Here is a 22,077-nt window from a genome sequence, read left to right on the forward strand (position 1 = left end):
ACATAATAGAATCACATTGAAACAAAGAAAATGAAAAAATGAAATTTAAACGAGGCAAAAGAAAAGTAGTTTTGTTGTGATTTTGCTTATTTCCATAATATACTCCTTTTATTGATTTTATGAACATACCTGTTTATGCACTATACTGAAATACTGTACAAAACTGCAAGAAATGCCACTATTTGACTACTTATGTTTTTACAAAAACACCATCATAAAGGTGTATCTATTAGTAAAAGTCAACTAATAACTGCTAATGTATATGTGAATCAAAAGGATTTTGTTTGCCAAAAATGTTGAATCTTAGCATGAGACACAATTATTAACTTCTATTAACATGTTTTGGGGCATAAAGAATATTTTTAAAATACTAAACAAAAAACGAATTTTACCCATTAGTCATTAGTAATAATATACAATTAAAAACCGTGGTTTTTTAATTTAGCTACATGTTTGTGTGTGCATCCTAATTGAGTGGAATTGTGTGTGTGTTTGCACATGTGAACTAATCCACAATTCATTGGTGATGCTTTAAAGTTTTAGTTTAAAAATGTTCAACTCTTACCAAAACCTCTTCTGGTATACAAAGCTGTAAATTTGAGTCAGCGAAATTTAAAGTTGCAATTTACAAAAGCAGATTTACATTAATTCTTATCTGAAAGAGCTGCTTTCAAGACAGAAAAATGTGCCAATTAACTGCCCTTTCCTTTGTAATTAGTGGCTTCTGAGTCCTGATGAAAAGAAGCCTTAAGGCAGAATTTGCAGTAAACAGGAAAGGAGAGAATCATATGAGTGCTCATCTATATCATGTGACACCTATGAATTCTCATCAGTGGGAGTTTTTGGCACAGTTTTCTAATCCAGTATGAATGTTGCTCCACAGCAGCCAAACTGGATGCTTTTTCCAGTCACCAGCACCAAGAAAATTTAGCTGATCAATTTCAATACAACACATACCTCAAAAGAGTAAGACATATTTATTGTCTTATTTTTGTTTAATTTAAGGTAGTTTCCAATGATTAAAATAATCTGTAGGATTTGAATTATTACTTTCAAATAAATTCTGATGCTAAACATGTGTTGACTATGACATTCTGATAATTATTAAATTCTAGGCATGATGAACATCTTGTCAGGGTGATTCATAATTATTTGCATTTGTCATGCTGTAATATGTACATGGCTATAGATAGTATACAGAGTAATTAAAAGCTGATTTCAAAACTCTAGTTTTTCTTCTGATGTATGCTAAGCTTCCAATTACAGTAGCAGGGATTCTGAGCACTCAGGAAGGGAACTGATGTTGAGATATGAGGTTCCGTTGTTTAGAGGAACTCCTTTGGAAAGACAATGTCATCTTACATTATAGTTAGGCAACAGTAGAAAGTACTCCTACTTAAGACCTAAATCAAAAGGGTTTATAAAGTGGGGTAGAGGATCTCCATTTTCATCACTGTCAGAAGAGAAAATACATCGGGTCATCTGAAATCCACTTTAAACCAGTTCCTAGGGTAAATCTTTTAAAGAGGCAATGGCTTTTGGGCATGGGGGTGCTTTCTGCCTGTAGTTCCATGAGTTAGCAAATGCATGTCTCCTTTAGAGGTCTATAAGCTATGTCGCTATATACATACTGTACATGTTGGTTCACAAATTAGCAGTTATTAGTCAGACTGTACATGGCAAAACAAACCAGGTTTACTGTTGCTATACATTCCAAGATAACCTAGGTCTAGATTCAAGGACTGACCCCTAATACAGGTTCTCTATTTAAATATGTAGCCCAGTAAACTAAATTAAATGTACCAAACAAAACTGGGAAAACTATTCTAGACATTCTATCAATTTTGCTGACACTGTTGAAGGTTTTCTTGGCTTCAGCTGGCTTGTTTTCCGGCTTCTTGTTGGGTTCTGGCGTGGTTGCACTCTTGGAGATGGTGGAGAGAACTGGGTCTTTTGAAAGATTCGGGGCATAATTGGCAACAGCCACAGCATAAGCATTGTTCTGTATCATGACAGAGGCTTTTTCTTTTTTCTATTGAAAAATACAAGAATTAACAGAATGTGGGTTGAGACTGCTTCTTAACATTTTCCAAACTCCAGTTCAAATTCTGAAGAAAAGTATTTTGATAAGCATCATTATCCACTGGGGAGAAGGAATTTAGGGAAATAAATAAAATGAGTTTATTCAGTCCTAAAACCATGACAGTGAGGAAACACCCAGAGTAAAATCAATGGTACCATTTTTCTGGAGAACCATTTTTTTGTTGTTGTTCTTCTTTACATGGAACACTGGCAATCAAAAATACAACTTTAATAAATGACACATTTTTTACTCTTACAAGTTCCTCAAATATTTGTCAAATGAATGAGTGAATGAATAAATGAAATGTAGAAATAATTTAACAAAAGGAATGATCATCTACAGTGAATGATCTCAGATTCTGAATTTAAAAATTAATTTCTCTAACTTGATAACAGGATTTCTCCCCTTCGTATCAAAATCAGACAGTAAGGCTTTAGTTTGACGGTAGGAAATTGTAACGATACACAGATGGCAGTGTAATAAATGCTAAAAACATAAAAGGAAAGTGAAACACAAAGTTTTGGATTTTTGCCCAGCTCATCCACAATGTGTTTCTGCTGAGACATACCAATTTCATTCTCACTTTGTGCTCTCCCAGTTAGCTTGATCTCATCCAATCATTAGACAAAATATACCTCCTGGGGATTTTTTTAAAGACATAAATTAGACTGTGTCACGCCTCTGCTTAAGTCTCTTCAATAATAGCTCATGGAACTTAGAATACAATCAACACTTCTTGCCATGGTATCTTTTTATGTTCATTATATACCAGTCCTGCTGGAAATAACTTGTGTTCACGGGACTGTGGTGCCTTTGGTCATGCTGCTTCCTCATCCTAGAATCCTTCCCTCCATCTCATTTCCCACCTGATCCATCCCCTCTCATAGTTTGGCCTTGGATTAAATGTCATTTCCTCAGAACAGCCTTCCTACCCATTCTATCTAATGTTGTCCCTGCTCCCCATCTACACCCTTTCATAGCACCCACTTTACTTCCATCCAGGCATTTTTCAAAATGAGTAAATTCTTTCTTTAGTTGTATGATTGATCGACACCTTCCTTTCTTATTAGACTAAGTTCAATGAAGGCTAGTGCTATTTCTGTCTTTTTCACAATTATAAGCTTACTGTGATTCCTCCCGAGGCACATAACAGGTAGCCAAATTGACAAAACATGAAATTATTTATTCAGTATTATATAATAGTATTTAATTAAACCTGAAAAACAGTTTATCTGAAATTCTGTACTAATGTAAAGGCACCATTAGTTATCTAAATGCAAACAAAATTGAGCCATCAGTGAATTATCCAAAATAATGAATAGTGTAAATCAACAGATTTATAGGACCAATTGGTTTAGAAAGGAATTTCTAATGACAGTATTTTGAATAAAAATTTTCAAAATGTTTGCATAAAATAAGCTAACAAGCTAACAGGGGGCCTCTGAAAGCCCTGGAGGATCTGAAAACACTTCCTGAATTTCTTGTCCTTCACTGGCATCTAGTACTCCCTCACCTCTTTCCCTTGCTGATGAAGCATTTTTCCAGACTTGGCTGGAGCATAAAAGGACAAGGAATAAGGGGTTACCATTTTTAGCTTTATGGAAACTATAAAACTGCTTTTTTTTTTTTCAGTCATGTTACACATGGAGGATAATCCTCAAGTGTGTAACTGGTAGCGATGACAGCTCACACCTTTTGAGCACTAGGATGTGTCAGGTTGAGTGTTAAGCTTAAGAGTGTCATTGGTGACAAACTTCACTACTGGATAAATAAGTTCTATGTTGTAACCCCAAGTTACGAAATCAGAAATGGATGCTAAAGAGGTTTTGCAACATGACCAGATTCCCCATGACTGAAAAGGCACACAAATTCACATGTTCATGGCTTCCAAACCCCTGCTTTAAACAGCATGCTATGTGACTTTATCTCTGAGGAAGCTATTTGAAACCTGGGAGTGCTTTTTCTTAAATAGTCTAATTGAAAACTAGGTTAATCTTCAAAAAGGACTCTTTAACCCTTAAAGTATATAACATATACTGTACAGATTATTATTTCAATTATAGACTAATGTATATTTGGACTACACTGAGAAACACAACTTCTTAGGGGAGAGTAGTGATGGCTATACAAGCTAGACAATCATTACTGACATACAAGATGTATAGGTAATATACTTTGTATTTTGGAAGAAGACATAAACATGGCATGGAGAAGCTTGAAAGTGGTCTGTGGGGAGTCCCCTTGTGGTACAATGGATTAAGGATCCAGTATTATCACTGTAGTGGCTTGGGTCACTGCTGTGGCATGGGTTCAGTCCCTGGCCTAGGAACTTCCAAATGCCATGGGCATGGCCAAAGAAAATAATGATGGCTTTGTGGAAGAGGGACATTCAACTTGGGTCAAAATTATGGTATAGGGTTTATACAAAGAAACTTAAAATATAAAATATCCTTGTTGCAAGTAGAATCTATAGATGGATACTACTAACTCTTATTACAGCCTTCCTGCTTCCCAACTGAATACCATTCGATTATACCTAAATGTACAGGTGACACTAAAAATATTTAACAAACTCTAGAGAAGAGGCACTAACAAATCATAACAGATACTCTGAACTGTCTGAATGGACATCAGCTGTAAATACCCAGAAGGGCTGTACCAGTCTATATCAGCCAAGCATCAATCCTCTATACTTATATGGTGGTGTTGTTTCAACCCAGCCACTGTTGGACCATATAATAAGTAGTGATGATGGCTTTGGGCTTGAGAATGTTCCCTTAGAACTTTGAAACTTGAATATTTCAAAACCAGTAGCAAGGAAAGTACAACAGCAATGAATGACAACTATCTCTAGCCAAAAACCAGTGAATGGCATCTGTAGTTTCTTACCAGTCTATCGAATGAAGGGCAGAGGCACTAACAAATCATAACAGGCGCCCCCATGGGACTCAACCTCAGTTCCTAGCCATAGCCCAGCAGAGCCTTTCTGACTCAGAATCTTATAACATCTTGTTTTAAAGATAAAATAACTTCCCCTCAGTCTATCTGAGAATAATTACTACAAATCTACAATAAAGGAAATTCCTCCTATTCATTTAAAATTAACATCATGAGTATAGAGAAAAAATAATATTGAATTCAGAGCTGACTTCAAATAATGCATAGTTTAATTCTGAGATCTTCTAAGTAGAGTATACAGATTAAGTCCCCATAATATATTCTATTACTGTGACTTGTAAGACATAGATCTGCTAGTAATAGTACCAAAAATATCCATACTCTAGGCTATTACTAATACATTTCACCTTATCTATTCATGACTAACTTCTACTAAAAAGAACTAACTTAATAGATACTATGTTATAAAGTCTTTGAATATCATGCAAGTCTCTGATCAAGCCAGACCATCAGCAGGCTGACTGCTTGGGCCACAGGATTTTGACCCCCAATAAACCAATTTTACTTTATTTAGCGCAATCCCTGGCTTACGCTCATATCCTGAGATCCTTGAAAAGAAATAGTACAGTGACATCTATTGTATTAACAGTACTCATTGCCCCAAGATTTTTTTTTTGGGGGGGGGGGTGCCCGTGTCCCTATATAAAGTTTCTTTTGAGAACTAGGCAAGTTCTGATAGCTTGTGGTACCTAATTTCTCGTAGTCTAATTTTATCATTCCATATTTCAACTTTAAGCTTCTTAGGCAAGCCACTTTTGAAGAATAAGGCCAGACACAGATGAAAATATAAGTAAAGAAAACACTGTTTAAATATGAAGAATGAAATCAATAGAAGGAGAATGGGGGAGGTGAAGGAAAACTGGCACTGCTAATTTCTATTAATTTTAAGTGACTCTTATGGCTCTTGCTACCAAACAAGGGATGACTAAAACATCTCTCACCAGAATTCTTACCCAGCATATTTCACTAGACTTCTCCACTTACATATCCCACAGGTACTTAAAACATAAAACATCCAGAAATAAATGCAGGTTACTTTCACTTCCATCCTAAACACTCTCCTGTATTCCTTAACCTGTGGATGATACCACAGTTGAGCCAGGAACTGACACCTGGTCAAGCCACTCTGGTCCCCTAGTCAGATCCACTTTGCACTGACTCAGCTCAGTCACATCTATTGAGACATCACTTCCTACTGCAATAAGCATCCCCCATGTGTCTTCACAAACCTTAGTGCTTGTCTCTATAGTGGCACATAAATTTTTCCCACTTCCTTTTTCCCCACTTGATTGTAAGCTCCTTGAAAGCACACAATGTGTAATGCAGAGCTCCTAGCATAGTTCCTGAATAGCACAGACTCAGAAAATGTTCACTTCATAATAAATGAAAGACATTTACTAGAATGATTAATATGATAATATATATGTGATATATATAAACATATTAAGTATTGTATAGAATACAGTAAGTATTTATTCTTGTGCTTCAATAGTGTGTTCTTCAATTATTTTATATAATTATCCTGAAAGTCCTCAATTTCACCATCTATAGATATAGGAGGCTGGGAAATAATAAAATAAGCTCTACTGAAAAATAATGCTGTGGAACTTCCACATGTTTGTGGACATTGTTTTACTTGTGACTGAGATGTGTAAGAGGGAAGCAGGAAAATATGACTATACACTAAAACAGTAAATGATTTATGTTTATACATTATCTGGAAAAAAATGTAAACTATGCTGCTATGGAATCTGTTGATGCCATTACTTAAGTGGAATGAAAAGGAAATATAACCCATACTAATTAAACTTTCTGTTTTTCAATGGCATTTTATAAGATTCAGAATATTGAGTCTATTATTTTAGAATGTCCAAATATATAGTTAAAATTTCGAGTCTGGAAATTTCCTGAGTACGAAAATTAAAATGTTCTATATCATCTTGGCGAACTGATCTTGGCTTTCTTAGAGTATTAGATAAAATGATGTGTTAATAAGTTGAACAAATGCTCCAGCTAAAATTTAGATGCCTAGTGGTGAAGTGACATGCACATAAATAAAAATAACAATCACATAGTTTCAGCGTTGAAAAGAATCTCAGATTGTCCCTTAGAATAAGGAAATAGTGTTCTCATAAATATAACACTAAATATAACCGTTTTAGAGAAAACTCCAGGTTTCCAAAGTGGCAAATCTATGCTATTTCTACATACCATGTTGCTTTTTTACAGTCATTGTGGCTACGAGAAAGCCCATTACTTTGTAAAAAAACAACATGCTCCCTGGCCAGATAATGCTATTGTTAACTGTCTGTCAGCTAAGCATCCTGACTGAGAAAAGTGATACTTACAGAAGATTGTTTGAAGGTTATACAGTCCATCCACTTCTCTAAGTACTCTAAAGTCTTTCCTTGGATTAAACTGGGCCATGAGAAAGCTATATACTTGGACCATATTAGCTTAGCTCCTTGAAGAATTGCCTTCACTGAGTTGTATGTTAATGTAATGCCTTCAGCTTTTATTGAAGGGGACTACAAGAAACATCAATATGAAATCCATTACTGCGTTTATTGGGAAAATATTGACATTACTTGCATAGCACCCAGCTTTTCCCTAATATAAGACCCATATGATATTGTTTAAAAAAAGAGAATTCTGTGGAGGAAAATCTTTTTTTTTTTCCCTGAGGAAATGTATACTTCCATTTTTTAGTTAAAGAAAAATAAGTCCTCCCACCCCCCATAGTTAACTCTCATAGCCAAGAAGCTCAGAATTTGAATCTTAGCTACTCTAGCTATGGACTACAGCTAATGTTCTGGCCCAAATGACAGATATATTCATAATCTGTTTTCCTTCATCCTGATTTTCTACTTCTATTTATATTTTATTATGATAATTTAAGTACATGAATTCTTCTGGTAAACTGCCTGAAATGCTTTTGGAACAAGGCAGTGTGTTAAAAATGCAAAAAAGAAAAAAAAACAGAATAAAAACACTTAAAATGTGATGTTTTCTATGAATTGTATGGAGTGAAATCACACAACAATGGCACATTTTATGTTAGTTTGGATATTATGGTCCTATGTCTGTGTTTTAAGTAATTTAATATATAGTGTCTTTCCAGAAAATATGCTTTTCTTGGCAAGTGTAGACCCATTGACTCAGATTTAGAAATAAAACAATCTCAAGAGATTAAAGTTATTTTTGAAAATTCAGTTCAAATAAACTATACTTAGTATGCTAAATGCTATACTAAGAAGTGACAGAGAAATAATGAATAAGACACAACTATTACCTTCTTAGACTATTAACCTGCTGTTAGAAACAGATTTAATTATAAAAGTATTACATAAAAAAGTTACACAGAAAGAATCAAGTACTGTAGAAACATTATGGGGCAGAGTGGCCATTAGATTCAGTTGGATAGATCTTAAGGAATAAGTAGTTCCTCAATTAGGGAAGGAAGGGGAGAACATTTAGGAAGAGGGATTAGGTCATCTAACATCATGGAGATGTGAAGAGGCATGGATATTTAGGGGTGTTTTTAATGGCCAGAGGAAGAATGTGATCATGGACCTTAGATCTTATTCAGTTCAGTCTTGGATGTACCACTTAGCAGTTATGTGATCCTGAGCAAGTAACTTTACTTGACTAAACTTATATGTCTTCATTTCTAACATGGAGATATTCCCCGGCACATAGCAGTAAATAAGTTCACAATAAATAACAAAAAATATTTTTCTCATTATTCATTGTGTAAACAAATATACGAGAAAGCTATATATTTGGATCATGTTAGCTGAGCTACTTGAAGAATTGCTTTCAACAGTTCATTAAAGAGCTGAAAAACTAAATGATCAGATTTCTTAGAAAGTAACTCGGACACTACTGTAGAGGATGGATGAAGGGAGACATGATTAGCAGTAATGAACAATAAAGAGACTCACAATAATGAGAGATGGCAAAGGCATGGTCTATGACATAGAGCTAAGAAAACGGACACCATTCAATGACTGGTTAGATCTTAAGGGATACTTCCAAGCTGTTGGTAGTGAGATTAGGTTTTGCCAGGAACTGAGGAATACATGAAAAAAACAAAAACCAAAAAAGCAGGCATGGGTAGGAAAGAGATATCAAATCAGTTTAGGAGATTGTGTTTGTTGTTTCTTTCACCTTTTTAGAAAGATGTGTGAAGACTGAAATGTTATATTCATGCAGAAGTGCCTAGGGAACAGGTTGGATATATGAACCTGGAAGTTAAAAGAGAGACATGGAGTTTATTTGTAGATAATAACTGTGGAAGGTAAGATAAAGGTATGGACTGTAAATCTGATTGGGTTATACTTTATTCCTACCATATTTATTGAGCAACTAATATATACAAAACCCTGTGCAAAGGGCCAAAGATAAATTATTTATTAAAATGAACACGGCCATTGTTATGATCAGTGAAGGCATCGTGATGTAAACATGCAATTACAAACTGTGATAAAGAATTAAATGCAAAAGAGCAGGGTACTATACACACTTGGGGTGGGGGAAACAAGTTTTCTGAAATTTTCTGAGGATTGCTGTTTTGCTAAGGATGAGTAGGTTTTACGTATTTGGAGACAATAAATGATGGATAGTATGCTTAATGTTGCAGACATTCCTCCAGGTGTTGTCAGTAATATGCTTAAAGTGAGAGTCATATAGTGACTATTAGAAACAAAAATCTAAAGTAAATTTAAGGGACTGGCTTTGGGGAAAAACAAGAGCAGATGCCAGGGAGACTGGATCTACTCTAAACTCAGGCAAAGCATTTCAAAGAAGAGAATGAATAGTGGCAACTGCCAGGATTTGAAGAAGGAAGCTGATACTCTAAGGTATGTTTTAAAGGCCTGAAGGAAGGAAAAAGTCGCTGAGTAGGGCCTGAAATGAAGTTCTGGAGCATAACAGTATTCAATGTGTTCACTGGGGATCCCTTGAGAAAAACAGAAAATTATCTGATCTGAAAGTGTGGAGGTTATTGGTGTCCTTCAGTTACAGGACAACAAATGAAAAGGTAATCTGATTACAGTGAGCTGAGAATTAAACTAAAAGTGAGAACACAGATATGGTGAGCAAGGCTTTTGAAAAGCTTGAATGGACAAAAGAGAGTGGAATCTGAGGATGGGCGAAGGGGTGACACAGAAGCTGGAGAGAATTTTGGTTTTGCCTCATGGTAAATTAAACATATTAAGGATTTTCAGAAACTTAAAAGAAGGAGTTGGTTGAAAAGGAAAAGATGGCTTTAGATAAATAAGAGAAGAAAATAATAACTGATTGCTTCAAAATTGAAAAAAGAACAAGAAGAAAAGGGATCAAGAGATGGAGTAGAAGAATTTAGTCCTGAGCAAATGGAAGAACACTGGGTATAAAAGAAGGTACCAGAAGAACTTGGGAGGCTGCATAAATAGAAACATTCATATATGTAAGGACATAAAAATTTGAAGTTGTATTATTTTATCCGGCCCTACATTTTTAGAATGATAAAGTTTTGTGTCTAATTTCACACCTGAGGCCAAAAGCAGTGTATAACTTGTGCAAGATCACAGGGCGAAGTGGGCTTCTAATAGAGGGCTCAAATGTGGCTTGCATATGAAGTGAGTGGATTTACTTATTTATTTGCAAAAACTAACTTTGAAGATCATCAGAGCATAATCTACATATAAGCTGTATGTTAAATACATATTTCTTTTTTCAAACATATAATATTAATATAAATCTCTGAGTGATTATTCTTATGAGACAAATTAATATTTGCCAGGTAACAAACCATTAGAAACTTATTATAACCGCTTTGTATTGACAGATAATTTAAGTGCATTTCTCAGGTTTACTAACTTCAAAAAAGAGGACTTCTGCCAGTCTTGTTAAACTGAAAGGATGCCAATTTTGCCTATGGATAAAAACTTTGTATTTCAGGAAAATTATTGTTTTCTATTTAAAAATTAAATCTAAGGAAAACTAAAGCAGATATAAATTGCTCTGAAATAGGAAACGCTTCCCAAAATCCATTTGAATCATACAACTAGATTGAGTACCCATTGACAAATTCACCACTGTAAAGTTTTAAAAGACTTTCCATAAAGGCAAAAAAGTCTTCTCACTGCTATTATACTGCCAGGTTTAATATCAGAAACTCCTTTATTCTTTTATTCTACAAAACTTTCTGAAATGCCTACTAAATGCCTGGCACCACCTACTAAGTGCCTTAGCACTCTAGCTATGGAAGAGTGATTAAGAACTAGCAGCATGCCTGATGTAATGGTCCCTTTAACTTAATTCCTGAACTTGAACCACTGAGAACTGAAATAATAAAAACTCTGTTAGTTGTTCCCCTGCAAATTAGGTTGGAACAGAAATGATTTCAACCTAGGTATATCTTCTCTCTTTGTGATCTTCTATGTGTGTTAGATTTAAATCCAGTATTTGACAGTAATAGGTTATTTCTTTTAGAATGCATTATCAACAATGTGATTTTGTATTTATAGGTACTTCTATTTTCCAAGTTCAGGGGTTGACAAGGCATATTATTTGATATGCCAAATCGCAATGACAATTTGATTGGTACCCTCAGGGCATTAAGAAAACATATATCAGTATATTTCTACATGGGGCATTTTTTTTCATGACATATTTACAAAGCATTTTATTTTCAAAAACTAGTATGAAAAATGCATGTGTAACTAATATAACTAAAAAAAAGTAATTACATGGATAGCAATGAAAAAAGAGTATACTATATGGGGAATGAGAACATAAATCAATAATAAATTGTAATGAAAATGGCAAAATTACCTAGAAGTTATGCATAGAAAATTAATCAGAGTCCCTTTAATACTTACTCATTGGCTATCAGTTTACAGAACCTAGCTTATAAAGTGAAATTAATCACTTTATTAAAACTTCTCTAGTTTACAAAATTAAGGGAAAAGTGGAAGACTATTAAACTATAACATCAACTGTTTTTATACTTAAACTGCAATAAGGTCATAAAAATTAGAAAAAATATTTATCTTCAAATAGTTGAAACAAGAAAATCAGCAAGTATGTTATTTCAATTTTAGTGGAATGGTATCCCATTCAAACTTTTTTCCATGGAAAACTTTTTATAATTATTAAAATACTTTATATCTCTTTGTGATTTACCAAAGCTTCCTCTTAAGGTAGATGAATAATAATTTATAGGCTAAGAAAGAAAACAGCTATTATATCAATGCACAAAACTCTCACTTTCTTCAGTACTTGAAACCTAAAAATGGACACCAATAATTCCAAAAGAATAAAACAAATAATTTTTTCTTATAGACTACATGGGCAACTTATAACATCTAGGTGTTTCAGGACCTAAATACTTATTCCATACAACACAGGAGACACTGCAGTGCTGTCAAGTCTTTTATATCCAAGAAACAGAAATGGGGTAGGTGAAGAGTAACTCAGCCCACTGATAGGGCCTGAAATTCTCCAGCATGAAAAGTTAATGCCAACTTTCCTTTCCAGATCTTTTTACTATAAAACAGTATGGTTAAGGACATGAACTTAATGGTCAAGCAGGTCTGGGTTCAAGTTTATTTATCAATCTGTTGTGTGAGCTTGGGTCAGCAAAGACTTCATTAAGCCATAGCTTCTTCATCAGCAAAAAGAGAGAGAGAATTAAGAGAGACCCTAGTTATAAATTTGTAAAGATTATATGAGAGAATGTATTCGAAAACTTAGCACAGTGCCTGACATACTAGCAGAGCTCAACACATACTAGCAAGTGGTTTTAACAGAAGTAAGACTAGAAGCACTCCTAAAGGATTTCAGGCAAGAGCATGCTTTAAAAGAAATCTTTCATGTTTGAATGTTCTTAAGGTCAATTTTTAGAAACAGTATCTGCTACAAGCTAAATATGTTGGGGGATCCTTTTAATGATGGTGGGAAGGAAGTTCTCACTTACCTTGTCATTTACTACACTCTTCCCATCCCAAGCCCATCCTCTTTTGGTGAAGTAATTAACAGTTGCAAATTCAATTAGGGCAGAGAACACAAAGGCATAACAAACAGCAATAAACCAGTCCATGGCAGTTGCATAGGCCACTTTGGGGAGAGAATTCCGGGCACTGATGCTTAGAGTTGTCATTGTTAGAACAGTTGTTACTCCTGCAGAAAGATAGGAAGCAAAAACATCAACAAATACCAGCAAAGCAGCATTGGAAATACTCCTTTTAGAAAGATACTTTCACTGCCCTTTCTAGCCACTAAAAAAGCAAACAAACCAAAATCTTCTGAAAGAAAACAGTGCAAAGTTAATTACCATAAATGGTTATTATAATTTTTGAAGTGATGACTGAAATGGTTTCATTTTTTGTTTTGTATAAGTCTCCTTTTCTTTTTGGTACAGTTGAGGTTAGAAAGAGTGGTGAAACTGAAATAGAATTTCCTATGAGGAAAGCAGGTACTTGAAATTAACCCACTGCCCATTAACATTAATTTTAAAAAAATCATACACAAGCCTCGCATTAATTTGTTCATTTATCTGAATCAGTCTAAGCAATGGACCAATCATCCACACTGATGATCACAACAGAACTATGATTAAGAAGTTCTTCATTCTCGGAGTTCCCGTCGTGGCGCAGTGGTTAATGAATTCAACTAGGAACCATGAGGTTGCGGGTTCGGTCCCTGCCCTTGCTCAGTGGGTTAAGGATCCAGCGTTGCCGCGAGCTGTGGTGTAGGTTGCAGACGCGGCTCGGATCCCGCCTTGCTGTGGCTCTGGCGTAGGCCGGTGGCTACAGCTCTGATTCAACCCCTAGCCTGGGAACCTCCATATGCCGCAGGAGCGGCCCAAGAAATAGCAGCAACAACAACAAAAGACAAAAAAAAAAAAAAAGAAGTTCTTCATTCTAAGAATAGTTACGTAAGTATGAAATTAGGTCTGGATTGCCGAGCATTGTGAGGGCGTAATTTCTTTCATAATGAAGCTTAGAATCTACAGAAAATAAAGCAACTAAACCACAGATTTTATCAAGTGTAAATCACTAATTTTAAGAAATATTTTATACTTCTGTTGGTTTAAAAATATTCTCATTGCTTTTATTATAAAGCTTTTCTGCCTATAGTCAGGGAAGTCACAATGGTTAAGCAAAAAGAAAGCAATAGCTCATAAGGTACCTGCAATATCAGCAAGTCAAAAATGTATACAATTACCTGTTTTATCATCGATTCAATAGAGGATTAATTATGTACATGGGGACACATTAAATTAGAATTAAATGTTAAAGAAATGTTCATTCTTATACTGAAATTTTTATATTTTATTTTACACTTTCCCATAGGATAAATAAAACAGCTTTTTTTTAAATTGAGTTAGTAATTCAGAGGAGAAGGATCAAAATGGCAGAGGAGTAAGACAACACACTCACCTTCTCCCACAAATACATCAAAAAACACATCTACATGTAGAACGATTTACATAGAACATCTACTGAACACTGGCAGAAGAACTTAAAACTCCAAAAAGGGCAAGAAACCCTCCACAGAACAAAAAAAAAAGAGGGAGAGAGAGAGAGACTGAAAAATAATCAAAATGGGACTAGCACTCCTGAGGGGGAGCTATGAAAAGAAAAAAGGAACCAACATGCTGGAAAGCTACCTTATAAACAAGGAGACCAGCAGAGACTCACCAAGGAGAGGAGAGGAAAAACAAAAAACAAAAAACAAAAACAAAATAAGAAATGAAAAAGGTGAAATCTCAATAGATACCACAGAAATAAATAATATATAAACTATGAACAATTATATGCCAACAAATTTGACAACCTAGAAGGGTCAACTTTCTAGAGACTTACAGACTGCCAAAACTGAATCAAGAAGATATACATCAACTGAAGAGACTAATCACTAGAAATGAAATTGAATATGTCATAAAACCACTCTCTTCAAACAAAAATCCAGAACCAGAAGGCTTCACAGATGAATTCTACCAAACATACAAAGAAAAACTTTTAGCCATCCTTCTTAAACTTGTCCAAAAGGTTGAAGAATAAGGAACATGCCCAAAGACATTCTATGAAGCCACCATCACCCTAATACCAAAATAAGACAAAGATACTACCAAAAAATATGTATATATAGGCCATATCTTTGATGAAAATACACGCAAAAATTCTCAACAAAATTTTAGCCAACCAAATCCAACAATGTATAAAAAAGACCATACACCACGACCAAGTGGGACTCATCCCAGGTTCACAAAGATGGTTCCACATATGCAAATCAATCAATGTCATTCACCACATTAACAAAAGAAAAGTCAAAAACCACATGATCATCTCAATAGATGCAGAAAAAGCATTTCATGAAGTCCAACATACATTCATTGTAAAAGCTCTTACCAAAGTGGGTATAGAGGGAACATACCTTAACATAATAAAAGCCATTTATGACAAACCCACAGCAAATATAATACTCCATGGAGAAAAGCTGAAAGCCTTCCCACTAAAATCTGGAATAAGACAAGGATGCCTAATCTCACCACTTTTATTCAACATGGTATTGGAAATCCTAGCCATAGCAATCAGACAAAAGAAATAAAAAGTATCCAAATTGGAAGAGATGAGGTAAAATTATCACTCTATACAGATGACATGATACTATATACAGAAAACCCTAAGGACTGCACACAAAAACTACTCAAGTGATCAACTGACAAATTCAGCAAAGTAGAAGGATACAAGATTAACATTAAGAAATCAGTGGCATTTCTGTATACTAACAATGAAATATTAGAAAAGGAAAAATAAAAATACAATAACTTTTTAAATCACACCCAAAAAACACCAAATACCTGGGATAAAGCTGACCAAGGATGTGAAAGACTAACATGCTAAGAACTATAAAACATTAATCAGGAAGGTTAAAGAGGATTCCAAAAAATGGAAAGATATTCCATGCTCCTGGGTTGGAAGAGTTAATATTGTAAAACTGGCCCATACTACCCAAAGCAATCTAATTTCCTTTTGATTGTTCAATGCTAGTGTAGAGACACAAAACTGATATTTTTATGTTGATCCTGTACTCTGAAACTTTGCTGAATATACTAGTTCTAATAGCTTTTATGTGTTTTTCTAAAATTTTCTATGTATAAGAATGTATGATCTGCAAAGAGTTTTACTTCTTTTACAAATTAGATGCCTTTTATTTTTCTTGCCTTATTGTCCTGGCTAAAACCCGTAGTATGATGTTGAACAGAATTGATGAAAGCAGATATTCTTGTCGTATTCCTGACGTTATTGCAAAAGCTTTTAATCTTTCACTTCTATGTATGATGTTAGCTGTGTGCTTTTCTTATATCTGCTTATTGGGTTGAAAAACTTTTTTATTGCTAGTTTACTGACTGTTTCTTATCATGAAAGGATGTTTCATGCTGTTTTTCAGACTCTATTGAGATGATTGTATGCTTTTTCCAGATTCCATAAATGTGTTTGGTATTACATTAATTATTTTTGTATGTTGAACCAATCTTATGTTTCTCAGGTAAATTCTACTTGGTCACAGTGTGCAATCCTTTTTATATGTGGCTGGTTTCAGTTTTTTAGTTTCTAGTTGAGGATATTTACATCTATATTCATAAGATATACTTATGATCTGCAGATTGTTTTTTCCTCCCTTGTGATTTCTTTGTTTGATTTTGGCATCTTGGCAAAATGACTCCATAGAATGAGTTAGAAGTTCCCTCACCTGTTTTTTTTCCAAGAGTTTGAGAAAGAATGGTGTTAATTCTTCTTTCAGTGTTTGGTAGAATTGCCCAGCAAAGCCAGCTGGGCTTAGGCTTTTATTTATTGATTTTTTTGATTACTCACTTCATGGCTTTACTTGTTATAGATTTAGTCAGACTCTTAAGTCAGTTTTGTTAAATTTTTGTTTTGAGGAATTAAGCCATATTATATAATTTTTTAGCACACAATTGTTCACAACAGATTCCCTTATAATTTTTTTTTAAATTTCCAAAACATCATCAGTAATATCCCCTCTTATTTCCTAATTTAAAATTTTGATCTTCTCTTTTCCCTTGATCAGTCTAACTAGACTTGACAATTTTGTTGACCTTTTCAAAACCCGACTTATGGTTGTGTGCTGGTTGTCTATTGTTATTTCTTTTCTCTATTCCACTTAGCTCTGTTCTAATTTTTATTAATTCCTTTTTTATTCTTTGGGTTGCATATGCACCTTTTTTTAGTTTTTAAGGTAGAAAGTCAGGTAATTAATTTGAGATCTTAAAAAAAAATAAAGTAGGCATTACAGCCATAAATTTCTCTTTGAGAAATGTGCTTGTTGTATCCCACAAGTTATGGTACATAGTATTTTCATTTATATTAATTCTAAAATACTTTGTAATTTCTCTTGTGATTTTTTCTTTGACCCAATGGTTATTTAGACGTTCTTATTTAATTTCTACATATTTGTAAATTTTTAAAATTTCTTCTGTTATTGATTTCAAATTTCATTCCATTGTCATAAGAGAACAAGCATTGTATGATTCTAATCTTGAAATTTATTGAGATTTGTTTGTGGCCTAATGTATTATTTTCCTAAAGAATGTTCCACGTACACTTGAGAAGAATGTGCAGTCTGTTTTTGTTGGGTGGGGTACTCCAGAGATGTTTGCTAGATATGGTTGCCTTATACTGATGTTAAAACTTTTTGTTTCCTTGAGATCTCCTGTCTAGTTCAAGCCATTATTGACAGTGGGATACTATAGGAGTTGCTGTCAGGCTCAGTGGGTTATAAACCTGACTGATATCCATGAGGATGCAGGTTCAATCCCTGACCTCACTTGATGGGTTAAGGCTGGCAGCTCCAGCTCTGATTCTATGCCTAGCCTGGGAATTCTTACATGCCAAAAGTGCGACCCTAAAAAAAACAAAGTGGGCCACTACCTATATGGGAAAAGTATCTGAAAAATAATGGAAAAAAAATATATATGTAAAAAAATGCATTCAGGGAGTTCCTCTTGTGGCACAGCAGAATTGAATCTGGCTAGTATCCATGTATGTGGATTTGATCTCTGGCCTCACTCAGTGGGTAGGTGAGCTAGCGTTGCTGTGAACTGTGGTGTATGTCACAGACATGGCTCGGATCCTGCATTGCTATGGCTGTGGTGTAGGCCAGCAACTGTAGCTCCAATTCAACCTCTAACCTAGGAGCTTCCATATGCCATGGGTGTGACCCTTTAAAAAAAATATTGATTCACTTTGCTGTATACCTGCAACTAACTCAATACTGTAAGTCAGCTATACGCTAATGAAATTTAAAAAAAATAAAAACTTTTAAAAATTAAAAAATTAAAAATTAAACAAAAAGAAAGTGGGGCAACGAACTCTGCAACTATTATTTTTGGACTGTTAATTTCTCCCTTCAGTTTTGTCAATTTATGATTTGAGTGTTTTTAGGCTCTTTTATTAGGTGCATATATACTTATAATTGTTATATCTTCTTGATTGATTTTTTTATTTTTTTATTATTTATTATTATTATTATTTATTTATCATTATGTTTTGTCTCTTGAAATATTTGTTTCAAGATCTGTTTTGTCTGTTAGTGTGGACAAGCAAGCTCTCTCTCTTTTTTTGTTGTTATATCTTTTATCCATCCTTCTATTTTACCCGTACTTTTATCTTTGAATTTAAAGTTAGTTTCTGGTAGACAGCACATCATATAGTTGGATCACATTTATTTTTTATTTTTTCCATTCAGCCAATTTCTGAATTTTTAACTGATAAATTTAATCTATTCACATATAAATTAATTCCTCATAAAGGAAAAGTTACCTCTGCCATTTTATATTTGTTTTCTCTATTTTATCTTTTTGTTCCTCAGTTTCTCCATTACTTCCTTCTTTTGTGTCAGATATTTTCTAATGTACCATTTTCATTCCTTTGCTCTTTCTTTTACTATATGTATTTGAGTCATTTTCTTAGTGTTTGCTCTTGGGGATTAAAATGTGTAACAATCTAGTTTAATTTAATACAAACTAGAAATATTAAGAGAATATGAAAAATTGCTCCTTTATAGCTCCATCCCCTTCTCTATGCTGTAACACAAATTAACATCTTTATGATTTGTATGCCCATCAGTACAGATGTAAAATTATTGACTTGTGAAGTTGTCTTTCAAATCAGATAGAAATAAGGAGTAACAAAAATATACATTTATACTATCTTTTATATACACTTATTTTTTATTTCCTCCAGTGGTTAAGACTTACTGTCTAGTGTCCTTCATTTCACACTGAATGGTTTTCTTTAGCATTTTTTGTGTGGCAGTTCTACTGTTGACAAAACTCACTCAAATTTTCTTTATATGGAACTATCTTAATTTTTGAAATGTAGTTTTCGTTGTTTAGGATTTTTGTTTCTTTTTGCAGGGAGGGTTTTGTTTTGTTTTGTTTTCTACACCTGTGGCATATAAAATTCCTGGGCCAGGGATGGAATATGAGCCACAGCTGCAACATATGCCATAGCTTCAGTAACATTGGATCCGTGACCCACTGCACCAACCTGGGGATTGAATTTGTGTCTCCATAGCACCCAAGCCACTTCAGCAGGATCCTTCACCCACTGCACCACAGCTAGAGCTCCCTTGAAGCATAGTTTTTATGGATATAGAATTCTTGCTTGAGAATCTTTTTGACACTTTGAATATGATATCCTGTTGTCTCCCGGACTCCATGTTTTCTGATAATTTGTTAGCTGTTAATCACATTGAGAGTCCCTTTTACATGAGGCATCACTTTTCTCTAACTGGTTTCAAGATTATGTGTCTTTATCTTTCTAATTTGATCCTGTTGTGTTTATTTGTGGGTCTCTAAGTTTATTCTGTTGCTAGTTTACTGAGTTTCTTGAATGTCTTGATTTCTATTATTTATTAAATTTGAAACGTTTTGGCCATTATTTCTTCAAATATTTTTAACACATTTGTCTCTCTCCTTTCTTCTGTGACTATGATTACTATGGTTATATTTATATGCATATATTGACAAGCTTGATAATATGCCTCAGGTGTCTTAGGCTTTGGTTATTTTTCCTCATTTCTTTTCCTTTCTACAGCTCAGACTTAATAATTGACCTATTTCTGAATTCACTGATTCTTCTGACTTCTTAAATCTACTGTTAAACTCCTGTAATAAATTTTTATTTTCAGTTTTGGAACTTCTGAATTAGAAAACTTCCAATTGTTTACTTTTTAGAATTTCTATCTATTGAGTTAATATTCTCTGTCTGGTGAGACATCATTATTACACTTTCATTCTTTAGACATGGTTTCCTTTAGCTCTTTCATTGTATGTGATTTATCTTATTTAAAGTTTTTTTCTACTTAGTCTAACACCTGGGCTTCATCTTTTTTTTTTTTTTTGGTAAATGGGCTATACTTTTTTTTTTTTTGAATTTGCAGACCTTATATTTTTGTTGTAAACTGGACATTTTGAATACTGTAATGTGGCAATTCTGGAAATCACCTTCTTGCCCTCTCCAGGGTCTGCTGTCAGTTGCTGCTCATTGTATTTATTATCTCTGCTTTTTTAGTGGCTTTTAAAAACTAATTCTGTTAAGTCTATATTCTTTTCATTCGGGACCACTAAAGTACCTTTTTTTCTTAGCTCAGCGATCATCTAATGATTGGAGACTGATTATGTGTGTAGTTTGGGGTATGTCATCAACATTCAGCCATGCAGTTTAGGACTCTCCCTTAGTATCCATTTCCTGCTTGTGTCAAGGTTCAAAGTCAGTAAGAAGGGAAGGAAGGCCTAGGCTTTCTAGGTCTTTCCTCAGTATTCACATAGCTCTGGGTATGCAGGCAACCTTCTAGATTCCAAGAAAAATGTCAGTGCTTTTCAAATTACTTATGTACAATTCATTCCCCAGCTTTTCCTCTCAAACTTTTTGGTTAGCCCAATGTTTGCTCCAAGTGTTACCTCTGCCTTAAGGCAGAAGAAATGAAAACATTTGCTTGTAAGTGGTTTCAGTGGCATCCCTCTGGTAGTAGATTTGACACTGGGGGAGTTCTGAGTCAAGTGAAATAAGGACAAGCTTTTGGGGAAGATCTTCCAGGAAGGCCCCATACAGATGAAATTATGATAATTCTTTTAGAATGAGGTCCATTTTACTCCCACTAGTATAAGGAATTCAAGTTTTTCTTTTCAAGACTACCACTTAGCTGAGGAGTGGGCATGGGACTGGGGTAAGTTGCAACAACACAAAGATTACTGTTCTTACCAAGATTCTGTCATTTTTTCTTGAATAAGTCTCTCAGGCTTGCAAGCTGTTGGCTAATTTCTAAAGTTCTGAAAAAGTTGATTTTAACAGTTTTATCTGTTTTTCACTGCTTTATGAAGATATGGAACTTCAGAATTTCTTACTCTTACCATTTTTGCTGATGTCACTTCTAACATTTTGAATGGTCTACCCTGAGACCTAAAAATTATTTTTCTAGATGAGCCAGGGAAGTATAAAGTACTGGTTAATAATGTAACTATGTCCTCAGAAGACCTTATGATCATATTGCTTCGGTTTTAATTTTGGCTCTATTACTTGCTGCCTGTGTGATTTTGAGCAAATCTCTCAACTATTCTGTTATTCATCTTCAAGATAGAATTTTAAACTGTACCTACTCAGAAACATGTTGTGAAGGTTAAGTATGCATTTACCATAAAGCCTGGCACATTATAGGAATTTATTAAAAGTTATTTATTTTCATTCTCTTTTTTGTTGCTATTACTAATCAGAAACCTATCTTATTGAAATGATAGCAGAAAAATGTTTAAGGATAAATGACATACAGGGCCTTTTACATAAACATTGCTTGTAAAAGTAAAATAGTGCCAACATTGGCATAATCAGTGACTGAGAAATAGTTTAATAAATTGTTACATACCTACATTAGCAATACCACAATGATATTGCAAACAATGAAGTTGGACTATATATTGACTACAAAATATCTACAATATATTTTGCTTAAAAGTGTTTCAT

General features: G+C 34.2%; 1 protein-coding gene across 1 annotated transcript in view; it reads right to left on the bottom strand.

Annotated features, from left to right (window-relative positions):
- Positions 1-350: 350 nt before the first annotated feature.
- The window catches only part of GABRA2 (gamma-aminobutyric acid type A receptor subunit alpha2), a 124,543-nt gene continuing 102,816 nt past the window's right edge, over positions 351-22,077 (bottom strand). The window contains exons 9-10 of the mRNA XM_047798646.1: positions 13,005-13,207; positions 351-2,032 (exon numbers count right to left, since the gene is read on the bottom strand). Of these exons, the coding sequence (XP_047654602.1) occupies positions 1,736-2,032; positions 13,005-13,207 (500 nt within the window). The 3' untranslated portion in view covers positions 351-1,735. The remainder of the gene's footprint in view (positions 2,033-13,004; positions 13,208-22,077) is intronic.

The sequence above is a fragment of the Phacochoerus africanus genome, chromosome 10, assembly GCF_016906955.1.
Source record: "Phacochoerus africanus isolate WHEZ1 chromosome 10, ROS_Pafr_v1, whole genome shotgun sequence".
In the NCBI taxonomy this organism is placed as follows: domain Eukaryota; kingdom Metazoa; phylum Chordata; class Mammalia; order Artiodactyla; family Suidae; genus Phacochoerus; species Phacochoerus africanus.